The sequence below is a fragment of the Cynocephalus volans genome, chromosome 8, assembly GCF_027409185.1.
Source record: "Cynocephalus volans isolate mCynVol1 chromosome 8, mCynVol1.pri, whole genome shotgun sequence".
NCBI lineage: Eukaryota > Metazoa > Chordata > Mammalia > Dermoptera > Cynocephalidae > Cynocephalus > Cynocephalus volans.
In genome coordinates, this window is record NC_084467.1 from 21,126,917 (window position 1) to 21,139,580 (window position 12,664).

Consider the following 12,664-nt stretch of genomic DNA (forward strand, 5'->3'; position numbering starts at 1 on the left):
AGATCACGAAGTCCTCCACCTGAATCTCGGCGTTTGGCACCGGCCCTGGCACACAGTGGACGCCCAACAAATGATTTGATTTCAGAAGAATAGGAAGAGCCCTTGAGCGCGCAGCTGCTGCTCCCTCGTTGTGCAGAAGGGGAAAGGGCTAGGGGAGCGGCAGGGACCGGCCAGGGTCCGGCAGCGGGTCAGGGCCAGGCCGCGGGCCGAGCGCCATCCCGTGCCCAGGCGGAGGGGGCGCTGCGGCGGGAGGCCGCGGCGGGCGGCGGCGGGCCGGGGGCGGAGCGGCGGCGGGGCCGCCCTCAGCGAGCGAGCGAGCGGCGAGCGCGCTGCCGCCACCTCCGCTTCTCGGCCCGGTCCCGTAGCGGCCCGGCCCGCCCGCGGGGCGCGGAGCCGAGGCCCGCGGCCGGCCGCATGAAGGACTGCGAGTACCAGCAGATCAGCCCCGGGGCCGCCCCGCCGCCCGCCTCCCCCGGGGCGCGCCGCCCCGGCCCCGCCGCGCCCCCTGCCCCGGGCTCCGGGCCCGCGCCGCCCGGCGCGCCAGCCCCGCCGCGCTGGAGCGGCAGCGGCAGCGGGAGCCTCGGCCGCCGCCCGCGGCGCAAGTGGGAGGTGTTCCCGGGCCGCAACCGCTTCTTCTGCGGCGGCCGCCTCATGCTGGCCGGCCACGGCGGCGTCTTCGCGCTCACGCTGCTGCTCATCCTCACCACTACCGTCCTCTTCTTCGTCTTCGAGTGAGTGAGTTCGCCCCCAGCCGCCGCCGCGCACCGACCTTCCCAGCCCCTGATGGGCACCCTCTCGGATCTGCCCTCAGGCCTCTCCAGGCTCCTTGCACATGTCGTCTGCCTTCCTGGTCCCCTCCCGGGCTCCTCATCCTCTCCGGCCCCGCCCTGGCAGCCCTTCGTCCCATGCCCTGGCACCCTGCCTTTGCTGCCTCTGCCAGGAGCAGCACCCTCCCGTGCCCCTCCACACCCCCATTCTCTCTGCCTCGCAGAACCTGTGCCCGAGGCCTCCTGGCTCCTTGGATAGATCCCTCCTGCCCAGGGACCGTCTCCTGCTCATCCGCCAATTCTTTCTGACCCCCCAAGGCATCTTTCCTTTATATCCCTTTCGGACAACTTCTCAATTTCTTGGGTCCTTTGGCTGTGTACACTGCACCATAAATTCCCTAGTCATCATCTCAGCTCCTTTGAGGGTCCTCTCGTCAGGGAGATGACACTCAGCCACCCTGCACCCCCACCCCTTGCTTTCCCCTCAGTCATCTTCAGGACCCAAGACATCTTCCCCGAGACATCTTTGGGCCTCTCAGGCCTCTCCTTCCTTCCCCAGCACCTTCCTTAGTTTCTCCAGAACTTCCTGTCCTTCCCTCAGTCCCCTCATCCTCACTCCTGACCTCCTGGCTTTCTTTCCCTTAACATTCTGGAGAGTCTCTCTGGCCTGTTCCACATCAGGAACAGCTGCAGTCCTTGTTGGGGTTTTTGTTGTTGTTGTTGTTTTTTATTATTTTTTAAAAATTCTTTCTTTTTTTTCCCAGTCCTTGTTATTTTTCAAGAAAGAGTCCAGAATGCTTTTGTGTGACAGGTCATATTTGCCCCAATGATGTTTGACCTCTGCATATCCCCAGGATTGGCCCACGTAGTGTCTCCATCTTATGCATGGAGAAGTGGATGCTTATTACTTTACCAGGGTCACATATTAGTTTGGGAAGTTTTCCATCTACCCTGCCCTGGGTCTCTAGCTTGAGCCACCTGCGCACACCCACCCCATGCTGCACGAGCCCCATCTTCCCCTCCTAGTACTAGTTCTCCCCATTATTTGTGGTCACCTTCCTTCATAATACAGTGTGGTTAAGAACTTTTTTTTTTTTTTTTTAAAGATGACCGGTAAGGGGATCTTAACCCTGGACTGGGTGTTGTCAGCACCACACTCTCCCAAGTGAGCCATGGGCCAGCCCAAGAACTCTTGTTTCTGGAACCAACAGACTTGGTTCATATCCCAGCTCCACCAGGCACTAATTGTGTGACCTCGGGACAGTTACTTCACCTCTCAGAACCTCAGTTTCCTCTGTAAAATGTGGTTTATAATAGGACCCTCCCTCTAAGGTTGTCCTGAGGGTGACATGAGGTCACCATGCACACTTTTAGCCCAGTAACAAGCACTTAATGTTGGCTGCTGTTAGTATTTGTTGTCTTCACCAAAAAACACTTCCCAAGGGCATGTGGCCATGGCAAGGCTGTCATAAAGACACCAGCCCGCAGGTACCCTTTTCAGCTGCTAGATCATGTATCTGCAACCTTGGGTTTCCCCGTGAAGCAAGGTGAAGACTTCCTATAAATTAGCTTCTCCTTTTCACCTTTCCGCCAAAGACTCTGCCCTTCCTCTCTGAGTCAGGATGGATAAAAAGTTCAGGGATGATTTACAAGCAGAAGCTCCTGGGGGGGCCCAGCGCACAGCATGGCTCCTGGACTGAGTTTCAGATCCATCATGTGGGTGTTTGGGAAGGGCCTTTTCTAGTATTCTCTGGGCTGCCAGGGCTGCCCCCGAGACAGGAGGAAGCGGTGCTTGCTGTGGTTGGCCCCTGTGACCCTGCAGTGTGAAGATTAGGTCAGTTCAGAATCAGGACCTTCTCTGGGCTCAGTGGGTGTTTTCACTGGTGACTGATTTGTCCTCAGAGAGGGAGGGAGCAAGGACTTATGGGTTTGGGTAGAGCTTGTGAATCATCTGCCTTTTGTCTCTGCTCTTCCTCACTTGGGATGATGGATTTAGCAGGAGGGCTTTGGGTTTGGGCTGAGGGCTCACCTGGGTCTGGACTGGGGTAAAACCTTGGTAGGGACCTGGCATCATGGAAACACTGTTAGTGAGGGCAGAGAGGGTGGGAGGCATTCACACCCCCTTACTGCTCTGGGAAAAGTGAATGGTGGCTCTCTGGGGCCTTTCCTGTTGTGAATGGTTTTGCTTCATTGTTTGGTGAGGTGGATTGTAACACAGGCCTCCTAGCAGGGCTCCCAGCTTCTGCCCTACTTCCTACCCCCACATAGCAGCTGGAGTGCCCCTTTAATTCTAAGTCAGATTGGGATCCGCCTTGGCTCCTTGCACAGTCCTACCCCAGGGCCTTTGCACTGTTTGAAATACCTTTCCTTTAGGGAGCCTTATGTTGCACTCTCTCACTTTCCTCAGCCCTTCCCTGTCCATCCGTATAACATAGTAAACCTCTCCCTTCCATCCCATCTCTCTACCCTTATTGCTCTGCGAAGGAAGCACTTGCCACCATCTGATGTATTATATGTATATTTGCTTGTTAGTTTCTTGTCTGTCTTTGTCCATGAGAGGAAGGTATTGTTCTCCTCGCCATCATATCCTTGGTGCCTAGAATCAGTGCCTGGTGTGTAGTAAGTGCTCAATTCAGTAAATATTTGTTGAATGAATGAATGAATGGACTGAGCATTTGCTGGGAGCCCAGAGACCCCAGTCCTGTCATTGGCTGGCTGGGTGACCTTGAATCTAGCTATGGGTCTAGGAGTGCCCATCTAGAAAATCAGGAGGCTAGGACTTAGTGGCTCCTGAGGTCTCAGATTTCAAGCCTTCCCCAAAGAAGTCTGGTTGGACATGAACCGGATGAGTTGCCATGTGGATGACACTGAAGATTCTGTTTGGACCCAAGGAGCAGTGAATTGTGTGGAGAAGAGCGTGGCCCACTTGGAGCCCTGGACCTTGGAGTCTGCTCTTCAGGGGAAGGGGCTTTTGGGGGCCCAGAACATTGACGAGGGAGGCTTCAGAGACAGTGTGCAGATGCCCATAGGTTTGCTTCCTGCTACTGTGCCGACTCCTGGAACCTTGGCTGATCTCAGGTCTCCCAGCAGCTGGTCATCAGGTGCCACTCTGGCTCTGGGCTGGGAAGCAGCACAGGATGGTGGTTAAAAGTATGGGCTTCAAAGTCAGACCCAGCTTGAGTCCCACTTTAGCACTCTTGAGCCGCATGACCTTGGGCAGCTTACTTATGCTCTCTGGGCTTTAGTTTCCTCATCTGTAAAGTGAGGAGCATAACTTCAGAGGGCCGCGATGAAGATTTGATGCTAGTGCTTAGCATAGTACCTGGCACATAGTAACTATCTGTACCTCGATATTATTATTAATAATTTTTTAATTAGAGTAGTGTCCGGCACATAGTAAGCCTTCAAAAATGGTGGCTATTTTTCAGTACCTTGGCACTGGATGGGAGAACTAGTCATTCATTCAACAGTTATTCACCTTCTTGGGGCCAGGTTCAGTGTGGTGTGCTGGGAATATTAGGGTGAACATGAGAGCATAGTCTGTATCCTCAGAGGAGCTTATGTCCTAATAGGGTAGAGACAGTCAACTTGTAAACAGTCAAGTAATTAAAATTTATAATAAGGGCCGGCCCGTGGCTCACTTGGGAGAGTGCGGTGCTGATAACACCAAGGCCATGGGTTTGGATCCTATATAGGGATGGCCGGTTCGCTCACTGGCTGAGCGTGGTGCTGACAACACCAAGCCAAGGGTTAAGATCCCCTTATCGGTCATCTTTAAAAATAAATAAATAAAATAAAATTTATAATAAATGCTATGCTGGACATAAAAGAGTATTGGGGAGGCCTGCTTTGTTCAGGGTTGTCAAGGATGGTCCTTCTGAGGAGGGAAGAGCATTCCAGAGAAAAAGAACCACAAATGCAAAGGCCCTGAGGTGCAGCATATTGATCAGAGCCTGGAAAAAAGGCTCTGAGGTAGGAAAGAGCAACTCTTGTTATTGGAACTGTCATGAGGCCACTGTGAGGGGACGAGGGGAAAGTTTTGTAGAATGAGGCTGGAGAAGACTTTAGCAGATTCCAGATCATGCCTGGCATAGAAGGCTGTGGTAGAAGGGCACACCCGTGGCTCACTTGGGAGAGCATGGTGCTGACACCAAGTCAAGAGTTTTAAACACCAGTCATCTTTAAAAAAAAAATAAATAAATAAGGCTGTGATAGGGAGTTTGGATTTTATTCAAAATATAATGGGAAGCCACTGGAAGGTTTTAAGCAGGGAAATAACATGATCTGATTTACATTTCCAAAAGATGGCTCTGACTTCTGGGTGGACAGTGGAGTGACAACAGAGAAGACTGGCTATAGAGAACCCTGATAGGTTCACTCTCTTAAGAAGTCATACCTCTACCAGTGTCCAGGACTTCTGGAATGTTCCAGTCCTAAGACGGAGGAGGAAGCTTAAAGAGGGATGTGGAACCCTGCGGTAGGCAGCCTGCCTGGTGGAAAAGGAGGCACAGGCTGTTCTCTGAGCCAATTAGGGTGAGGGGGCCTGACAACTGCCCTGGGGATACCATCCCTTGGATGACAGTGGCAGTGGCTGGACCATGCTGTTTCCTTTCTCCCAACCCTCTGCTCATTCTGCGGGTTTCAACTTAGGCATTATTTCCTTCAGGGAGCCTTTTCTGACTGCTCCACTGCTTTCTCCTCCTGCATTACAGCATGCCTCACCCTGTGTGGCAATTCCCTATTTACACGTCTGTTTTAGACCAAATACCACATGGAAGAGGGACTCTAGCTTATTCACTGCCATTATCCCCTCTGTTTGTTGAAGGTGTTGTCTGGCACAAAGAAGACCTCAGTAAATATTTGTGGAGTGAGTAACTAAGTGAATGAATGAATGGATATTTCCTGGATGGTTCATCTCAAGTAACAGTCCACTTTATTGGCAGTGCCTGCCTGAAGCTCTGGGTTTAGAAGGATTCTGAGGCTGCAGCTAAGTGTGGGGGTTAAGAGCACTGGGATCTATTGATCACACCTGCCATAGGCTTAGGGGGAAAGTGCAAGGATCAGTTAGTGATGTCTGTTCCAGACACTTACAGGCGGAGTGGCTACACTCACCAAAGAGCTGTACCTCTGTTTTAGGGAGACGCTCTATTCAAGATTGTGATGGTGAAGAAAAAAACAAAAAAGAATGTGATGGTGTTTGCTGGGGTCATCACCTGCCTAGTGCTGTAGCCCTGTGCCCCAGGGAGCCCTTGGGGTATCTGCTGATCTCTCTCTCTCCATCTCTCCTTCTAGCTGTCCCTACCTGGCCCGCAAACTGACCCTTGCCATTCCCATCATCGCTGCCATCCTCTTCTTCTTCGTCATGAGCTGCCTGCTGCAGACGAGTTTCACCGATCCCGGGATCCTGCCCCGGGCCACGGTCTGTGAGGCAGCCGCCCTGGAGAAACAGATTGGTGAGGCTCCCCAGCTCGGCATTCCTTAACTTGAAAGGAGGCCTGATTTTCCCTTCCAACACTATGATAGGAACTGGGGATGCAGTAGTGAGCAAGGCAGGCTGGAGCTGACGCTGGAGTAAAGGGAGACAGATGATAAGCAACTGAGCAATAAATAAGCAAGAAATGCTGGCAAGCAAAGGCTGTGATGGCAGCCAACATGGAACTGAGTTGCTTCCTGGGGGCCGAGCGTTGTGTTAAGTTCTTTATATGCAAGATTTTATTTAATCCCCCAATAATCCTATGAGGTAGGTACTATTGTCATTCTCCTTTTACGGATTAGTTAAATTGAGGCACAGAGAAGTTAAGTAAATGGTCCAAGGTCACACAGTATGTGGAAGAGTTGGGATGAGATCTGGGCAGTCTGGCCAGAGCCCCTGCTCCTAAACATTCATATATACCTATTTATTCACTCGTCAAACATTTATTGAGCCCCTACTCTGTGCCAGGCACTTTTCTAGGTGCTGGCATCTAGATTTTCTAGAAGTAAATGATACTGACAATAATCCCTGTCCTCTTGGAGCTGATATTCAGGAGGAGAAGACAATAAACAAACAATTAAATATCTAGGATGTTAGACAAGAAAGAAGGGAGGAGAGATGAGAGCTGGGGGAGGGTGTGTGATTTTAAATTGGGTGGTCAGGGAAGGTTTCGTGAAGGAGGTGACATCTGAGCAAAGAAGCACAGGCCTGAAGAGATGAGGGCTTGAGCCATGTGGGTATCTGGGGAAGCACACAGTAGATGTGAGGGAGTGGGTTCCTTTAGATTAGGTGGTCAGGGGAGGCCTCTAGAAGGAGGTGACACTGGAAATGAACCCTGAATGGTGTGGTAGGAATACGAGTATCTGGGAACGGTAAGGGCCCGGAGTGGCAAACACGCTGGGTATGCTGAAGAATAGCAGAAAGGCTGTGTGAGCAGAGAGCACCTGTGCTCCCAGGCATCCCAGGTGGTCCCTGATCCTCCCAGACTGGTGTGTGAGTGAGTTCCCCTGGGTGCTGCGCACTAGGGCCAGGGCTTTAATCTCAGCTTGCTCCACCCCAGCTCCTTCCTGCTGAGAAGTGACGACATGGGTATTTGCACACCTCGGGGGTTTCCGCTCTGTGGTTGGCTCCTTCCCCTAATGGGGTGGCCTACACCCAGCTGGCCCTGAAGAGCTCTAGTGGCCTGTAAATGTCAGAGCCCTGCTGCATCCATCACTGGAAATAATTTGACTCATTCTCGGGAGCAGCTTGAGAGGGAGGCCAATGGGGAGAGATGTTATCTCAAGCTTTGTCTGTTCTTTATCTCATTCCTCTGCCCAGGCCTGTCCTCAGCAACGCCCACGGTGCCTGCCTTCCTCTCCCCTACAGCCAGCTTCCTTCCTCCTCACACCCCTGGGCTGCTGGCCTCCTGGAATCTGCTCCTTCAGAATCCTGTGATGTGACCCGTGGGCCTGTCCTCCTGGCAGCTGGGAAGGCCCAGCAGCAACCCTGCTTGTCCCTTTCAGGTCGAGGCTAATCGTGAGGCAGGATTATTGTCCAGCTCACTGGCCTCCTGTGAGCTGCTTGGGTGATAATGACAACAGTATCCCCATGTTTGGGGAGAGCTTGACTGTGTGCTGATTGCCTTCCATCCATTATCCCCACAAATCTTCACAAGAACTCTGGGAGGGTGACTGTGTTAACCAGTTGTGGCAATGCAGAAACAGGCCAGTGATCACATGCCTGGGAGTGAAGGAGCAGAGATGGAGTGGGTGCCTTTGACTCCCAAGCCCCTTGTTTCTCTTTGGAAATGTGGCAGGAACACATCCCTTCATCCTGGGTCTCCATTCCAGTGTCCTGTACTCTGGGAAGCCTTCCTGACCCCGGTTGGGCCAGGACCTCCATGACACACAGAGTGCCTTCTCCTTCCATTCTCTGTCCCTGTGCTGCACAGTGGCCATTATGGAATTGTCCTTTCCATGGGACTGTGAGGGCACAGGACACAAATGTCTTGTTAACCTTGTTGCCACACGAAAGGCTCGGTGATGATGGGTAAATGGATGAATGAATGACTGAGGAATGAACGAGCCTGTGTGAAGGCTCTCCTTGCTATCCCCAGGTGACAGGTCAAGAGACAATTGGAACTTCTGCCAATTAGACATTACCGGTTGGTCTTTTGTGTATTAATTCTATATGCTGACTTCTGACAGCAGGGGAAAGAGGAGGAGGGCCAAGAATGAATCTGATGTGAACCCTGCCTTCCAGTGGTTTCCAGTCTAGTTCAGTCCACGGTGGAAGGCCTGATGGCCACCACAGGTGAAGGCAGGCTTTGGAAGGGGATTGGAGGAATCAGGAGCATCTTCCACCTGGAGGACTTGGCGAGGTTATGTTTGAGCCAAGCTTTGAAATTTGCGGGGAATTGAAGCCCAGGAAGATGTGTGCAGGGAGTTCTCCAGGCAGATGGAACAGAGGGAAGAGGGGACAGAGGTGGGAAGGAGGAAGGACAGGTATGGGGCTGCTGAGCAGGCCATGTTGGCTGGAACATAAGGAGGTCTTCTGAGATTTAGGAAATTTACAGCTGGAGGGAGAGGGTAGAATCAGTTCTTGTAGGACCCCGAATGTCAAGACCTAAGACTTTCCTTTGATAACACTTGCCAATTCTGAAAGTGGAATCTTTGGGGCCTTTGAATTCTCAAACTTGAATAGAAGCTAAATTTTGGGGTGTGGCCAGGAGGCTTCTAACCGAGGTGAAACATATTTTCTTGAAAAGGACTAAGGTCTCTGAGCCTTTTCAAGAAAGTTGGGAGCTGGCTCTGAGATGGGTGGCACTGTTCATATAAACGTGAACTGAGGACCTGGTCCTGGGCCCCTGGAGACTGTGTGGGATTCTCGCTTCAGCCCCAGAGGCCAGCAACTACAGCCCAACAGGTTCTGCCCCTGGGTTCCTGCCCTCCAAGGATAGTCTGAGGTAGGGCGTCCGACTCCTCCCAGTTTGCCCAGGACTGCCCTGTTTTTGTACTGAAAAATCTCAGATCCTGGGAAACCCCTCATCCCAGCCAAACAGGGGTGGTTGGTCACCTAGTCTGAGATCCTGACTTGTCAGCTGGTGAGCCATGAAGCTGGATCACCCTGTGAGCTCTGGGCAGTTGAAAAGAGGTAGAAGATGGGAATATTGCTCCCAAAAAACTCCTGGTCTGATGGGAGACAATAGAGATGTGGGAATTTGAGTGACAGATGCTCACGTAGCTCCAACTGCAGCCCATAGGACAGATGCAAAGGCTGCTTCTCCCTCTGCTACCACACACCAGCTTACAAACCCCATCCTGTCCATCTTTAGGACATCTCCCCGTCCTTGTCCTGAAGCCCACCTGCCCAGGGCAGATCTGCCTCATTCTCCACCTGGACTGGCTCAGGGCTCTGCCGACTCCCCATACCTGGTCTCTCCCCTCAGTTGTAGTTATCTCTCCAAGGCCCTCCTTGGCTCAGAATTTGGGTAACTTCCTAGTGTACACAGCAGTGTTTCCTAAATATCAGTCATTTGAGTTCAGCCTTTTTGATTTTTGCCGATTTTGCATCCTTTTTTTTTTTTTTTTTTTGTCTTTTTTGTGACCGGTACTCAGCCAGGGAGCACACCGGCCATTCCTATATAGGACCCGACCCTGCGGCGGGAGCGTCGCTGCGCTCCCAGCGCTGCAGTCTCCCGAGTGCGCCACAGGGTCGGCCCCCGGCCCCATTTTTTTTTTTTTTAAATGATCGAGAGATGTGTTTGTTTTTGTTTTTGGTGGCTGGCTGTAAGGGGAACCGAACTCTTGACCTTGGTGTTACAAGGCTGTACTCTAACCAACTGAGCTAACTGGCCAGCCCCCTGTACCTTCTTCTTTTTTTTTTTTTTTTTTTTTTTTGTATTTTCCTTTGAATGGCTGACTTTAAAATATATTTTAAAAGGAAAATTTCTATCACCCCTGTAAGTGGAAAGCCAGACTCACTCACGCTGAATAGATCATAAAAACAAAAACAAGGTTACAAATTTCTTGGTGGTGATAATTGCCTTTGGAAAGCAATCACTTTGAGGTGAGTGAGGTTCACAACTATTAGGTATTAAAAGTTGAGACTGGGCCAGCTGGTTAGCTCAGTTGGTTAAAGTCCCCTGTTATAACAGCAAGTCAAGGGTTTGGATCCCTGGCCAGCTGCCAAAAAAAAAAAAAAAGTTGAGACTTTCTCCTTGATGGAGTCAAAGTCTTGAAAGAGACTGGAAAAGAGAATAACTTTCTCATCACATGATTCAATGTTGCTTAGTGTCAGGGTCAGGAAACAAATCTTCCATGTTCCTGAAAACTTGCATGAAGAGTGGAGGCAAAGTCTAGCCCTTCCCCCACCCCCTGCCTCCCTGCACCCCTTCTCGGTGCCCATGGGTGCACTGTGCCTGTGCTCATGCATGCCCTCCTCCCCTGGTGAGCCTGAGGTCTCATTCCTAATGATCCAGCTCAATTGCCACTTCTTTGTTGCTTTCTTGAAGGCCACCTTCTGCCCCCATCCCACATGCTCTACTCGCCTGTGTATTCTTGAGGTATTGAATGTAGACACCAATAATATCCTTGACAAGCTGGGGTTAGACCTTGATGTTATATCATCTCTAATTTGTCAAAAATTTTACAAGGTTGATATTATTACCCATTTTGGAGGTGAGAAAGCTGAGGGTCACAGAGTTGAGCAGCTTCCTCAAAGTCACAAGCTGACAAGTGGCCATGCCAGGTTTCTGAATGATACCAGGCCGGCCCAGAGTCACCACCCTGCTGGAATTGACTCACAGTGCCTTGTACAGGCTCTGTAGTTATCTGCTTCTCTGTCTGACCCTGCCCTCAGGCTGAGCTCTTCCTGTATCCCCAGCCTGGTGCTAAGCCTGGTATGTCATGGGAGCTCCATAAACCTCTGGAATGAGCAGAAATGGTCAGGTGGGGATTATGTGACTAGCACTCAAGGCCTGGGCACTGGGGCTGGCCCTGGAAGCTAGGAAACCGCAGTCCTGCAGCTATTTCCTCCACAGGTGGTGATGTCAGAAGGGTAATCAGCCTTCCCTGGCTTAAGCCTTCTCAGTAGCCCATGGCCAGCCCCCAGGAGCTTCCTCACCAGCCACTGGGCTTCAGTCACAGCCCAGCCATTCAGGCTCTGACTGCAGAATGCCTGCTGCTCTTCTGTGAGGGCTGCCTTGGGGTGGGAGACCAGAAGCTGTGGGGAAATTCATTTGCTTCTCACAGCCATTCAGCGAGGAGGAGCCTCTCCCCTCTCTATCACTTCCCTGGAGGCTGTGGTTTCCCATATCGAAGTCAGCAGAAGAGCCTCACTGGCAGGAGGGCACACTTTTACTGACATAGCAAAAGGAGCCCTGGAGTAGATCATAGATTCCTTTAGGGCAAGGATAGCATCTCTTTTTTTTTTTTTAAAGATGACCGGTAAGGAGGTCTTAACCCTTGACTTGGTGTTGTCAGCACCACGCTCACCCAGTGAGCTAACCGGCCATCCCTATATAGGGATCCGAACCTGTGGCCTTGGTGTTATCAGCACCACACTCTCCTAAGTGAGCCAAGGGCCGGCCGGAAGACAAGTGTTCTAATTGCAGTTCCACCTTATGCTACAGGAGTGAACTCAGTTTCCCATCTTTAAAATGTGGGCATGTGTCCCCTTGTCCAGCCCAGAGCGTTCTCTGTGATCAAGTGAGACAGGAAAGTCAATACACTTTGAAAATCATTTTTCCATATGGAAACTTCAGGGGCTTGACACTTTTGGTCAAGAATAGTGAATAGGCTTTCTCCAGGTGCTAACAAGCTGCCATTGGTAGCGGCTGCCAGAAGGAAGAGATTAGGAGGATTCTGAGGCTGAGTCTGGGGTGATGATTGGTTATCACTGTCCGGTCTGAGAATAAGCAGTGGGATGGCTGCTTGTCTTCCCCCACCTTGTGGGGCTCAACCCCTGCAGAGACCCTGCACAGCCTCCTTTGCTCCAACTCTGGTGACTTTCACTCAGCAGCTGGGCAGTACCCTTGCTCCAGCATGACACTGCTCTCTCCTCGTCCCCCGACTCTTGGCAGACTGAGGAAGTTGGGTATGCAGAACTTCACTTCCTCTTTTGCAGAGTCCTAGAGAGGAGAAAGCCTGGCTGCCAGAACATGCTGATAGAAGTTCCCTCCCTGCCTTGGGGGAGAGGCTTGGGCTCCCCTTTACCCTGGGGAGGACCTGTGGGAATCCAGCGAGGATTCCAGTAACTTCTCTTAGTGCTGAGGAGGGTCTGTGGCTGTTCTTCACTCTCAGTTGGGTTGTGTTCTTAAGGTTCCTTCATAACTTGGTTGTTTGGAATGTAAGTGGTTCATAGCAACAACATTAATAATGAGTAATATTTATTAAGCTCTTGCCAGGTGCTAGACACTTTGCTAAACCTTGATGAATTCTCA

General features: G+C 51.5%; 1 protein-coding gene across 1 annotated transcript in view; it reads left to right on the forward strand.

Moving 5' to 3' along the window:
* Positions 1 to 328: 328 nt before the first annotated feature.
* The window catches only part of ZDHHC18 (zinc finger DHHC-type palmitoyltransferase 18), a 32,760-nt gene continuing 20,424 nt past the window's right edge, over positions 329 to 12,664 (forward strand). The window contains exons 1-2 of the mRNA XM_063104542.1: positions 329 to 731; positions 6,060 to 6,220. Of these exons, the coding sequence (XP_062960612.1) occupies positions 415 to 731; positions 6,060 to 6,220 (478 nt within the window). The 5' untranslated portion in view covers positions 329 to 414. The remainder of the gene's footprint in view (positions 732 to 6,059; positions 6,221 to 12,664) is intronic.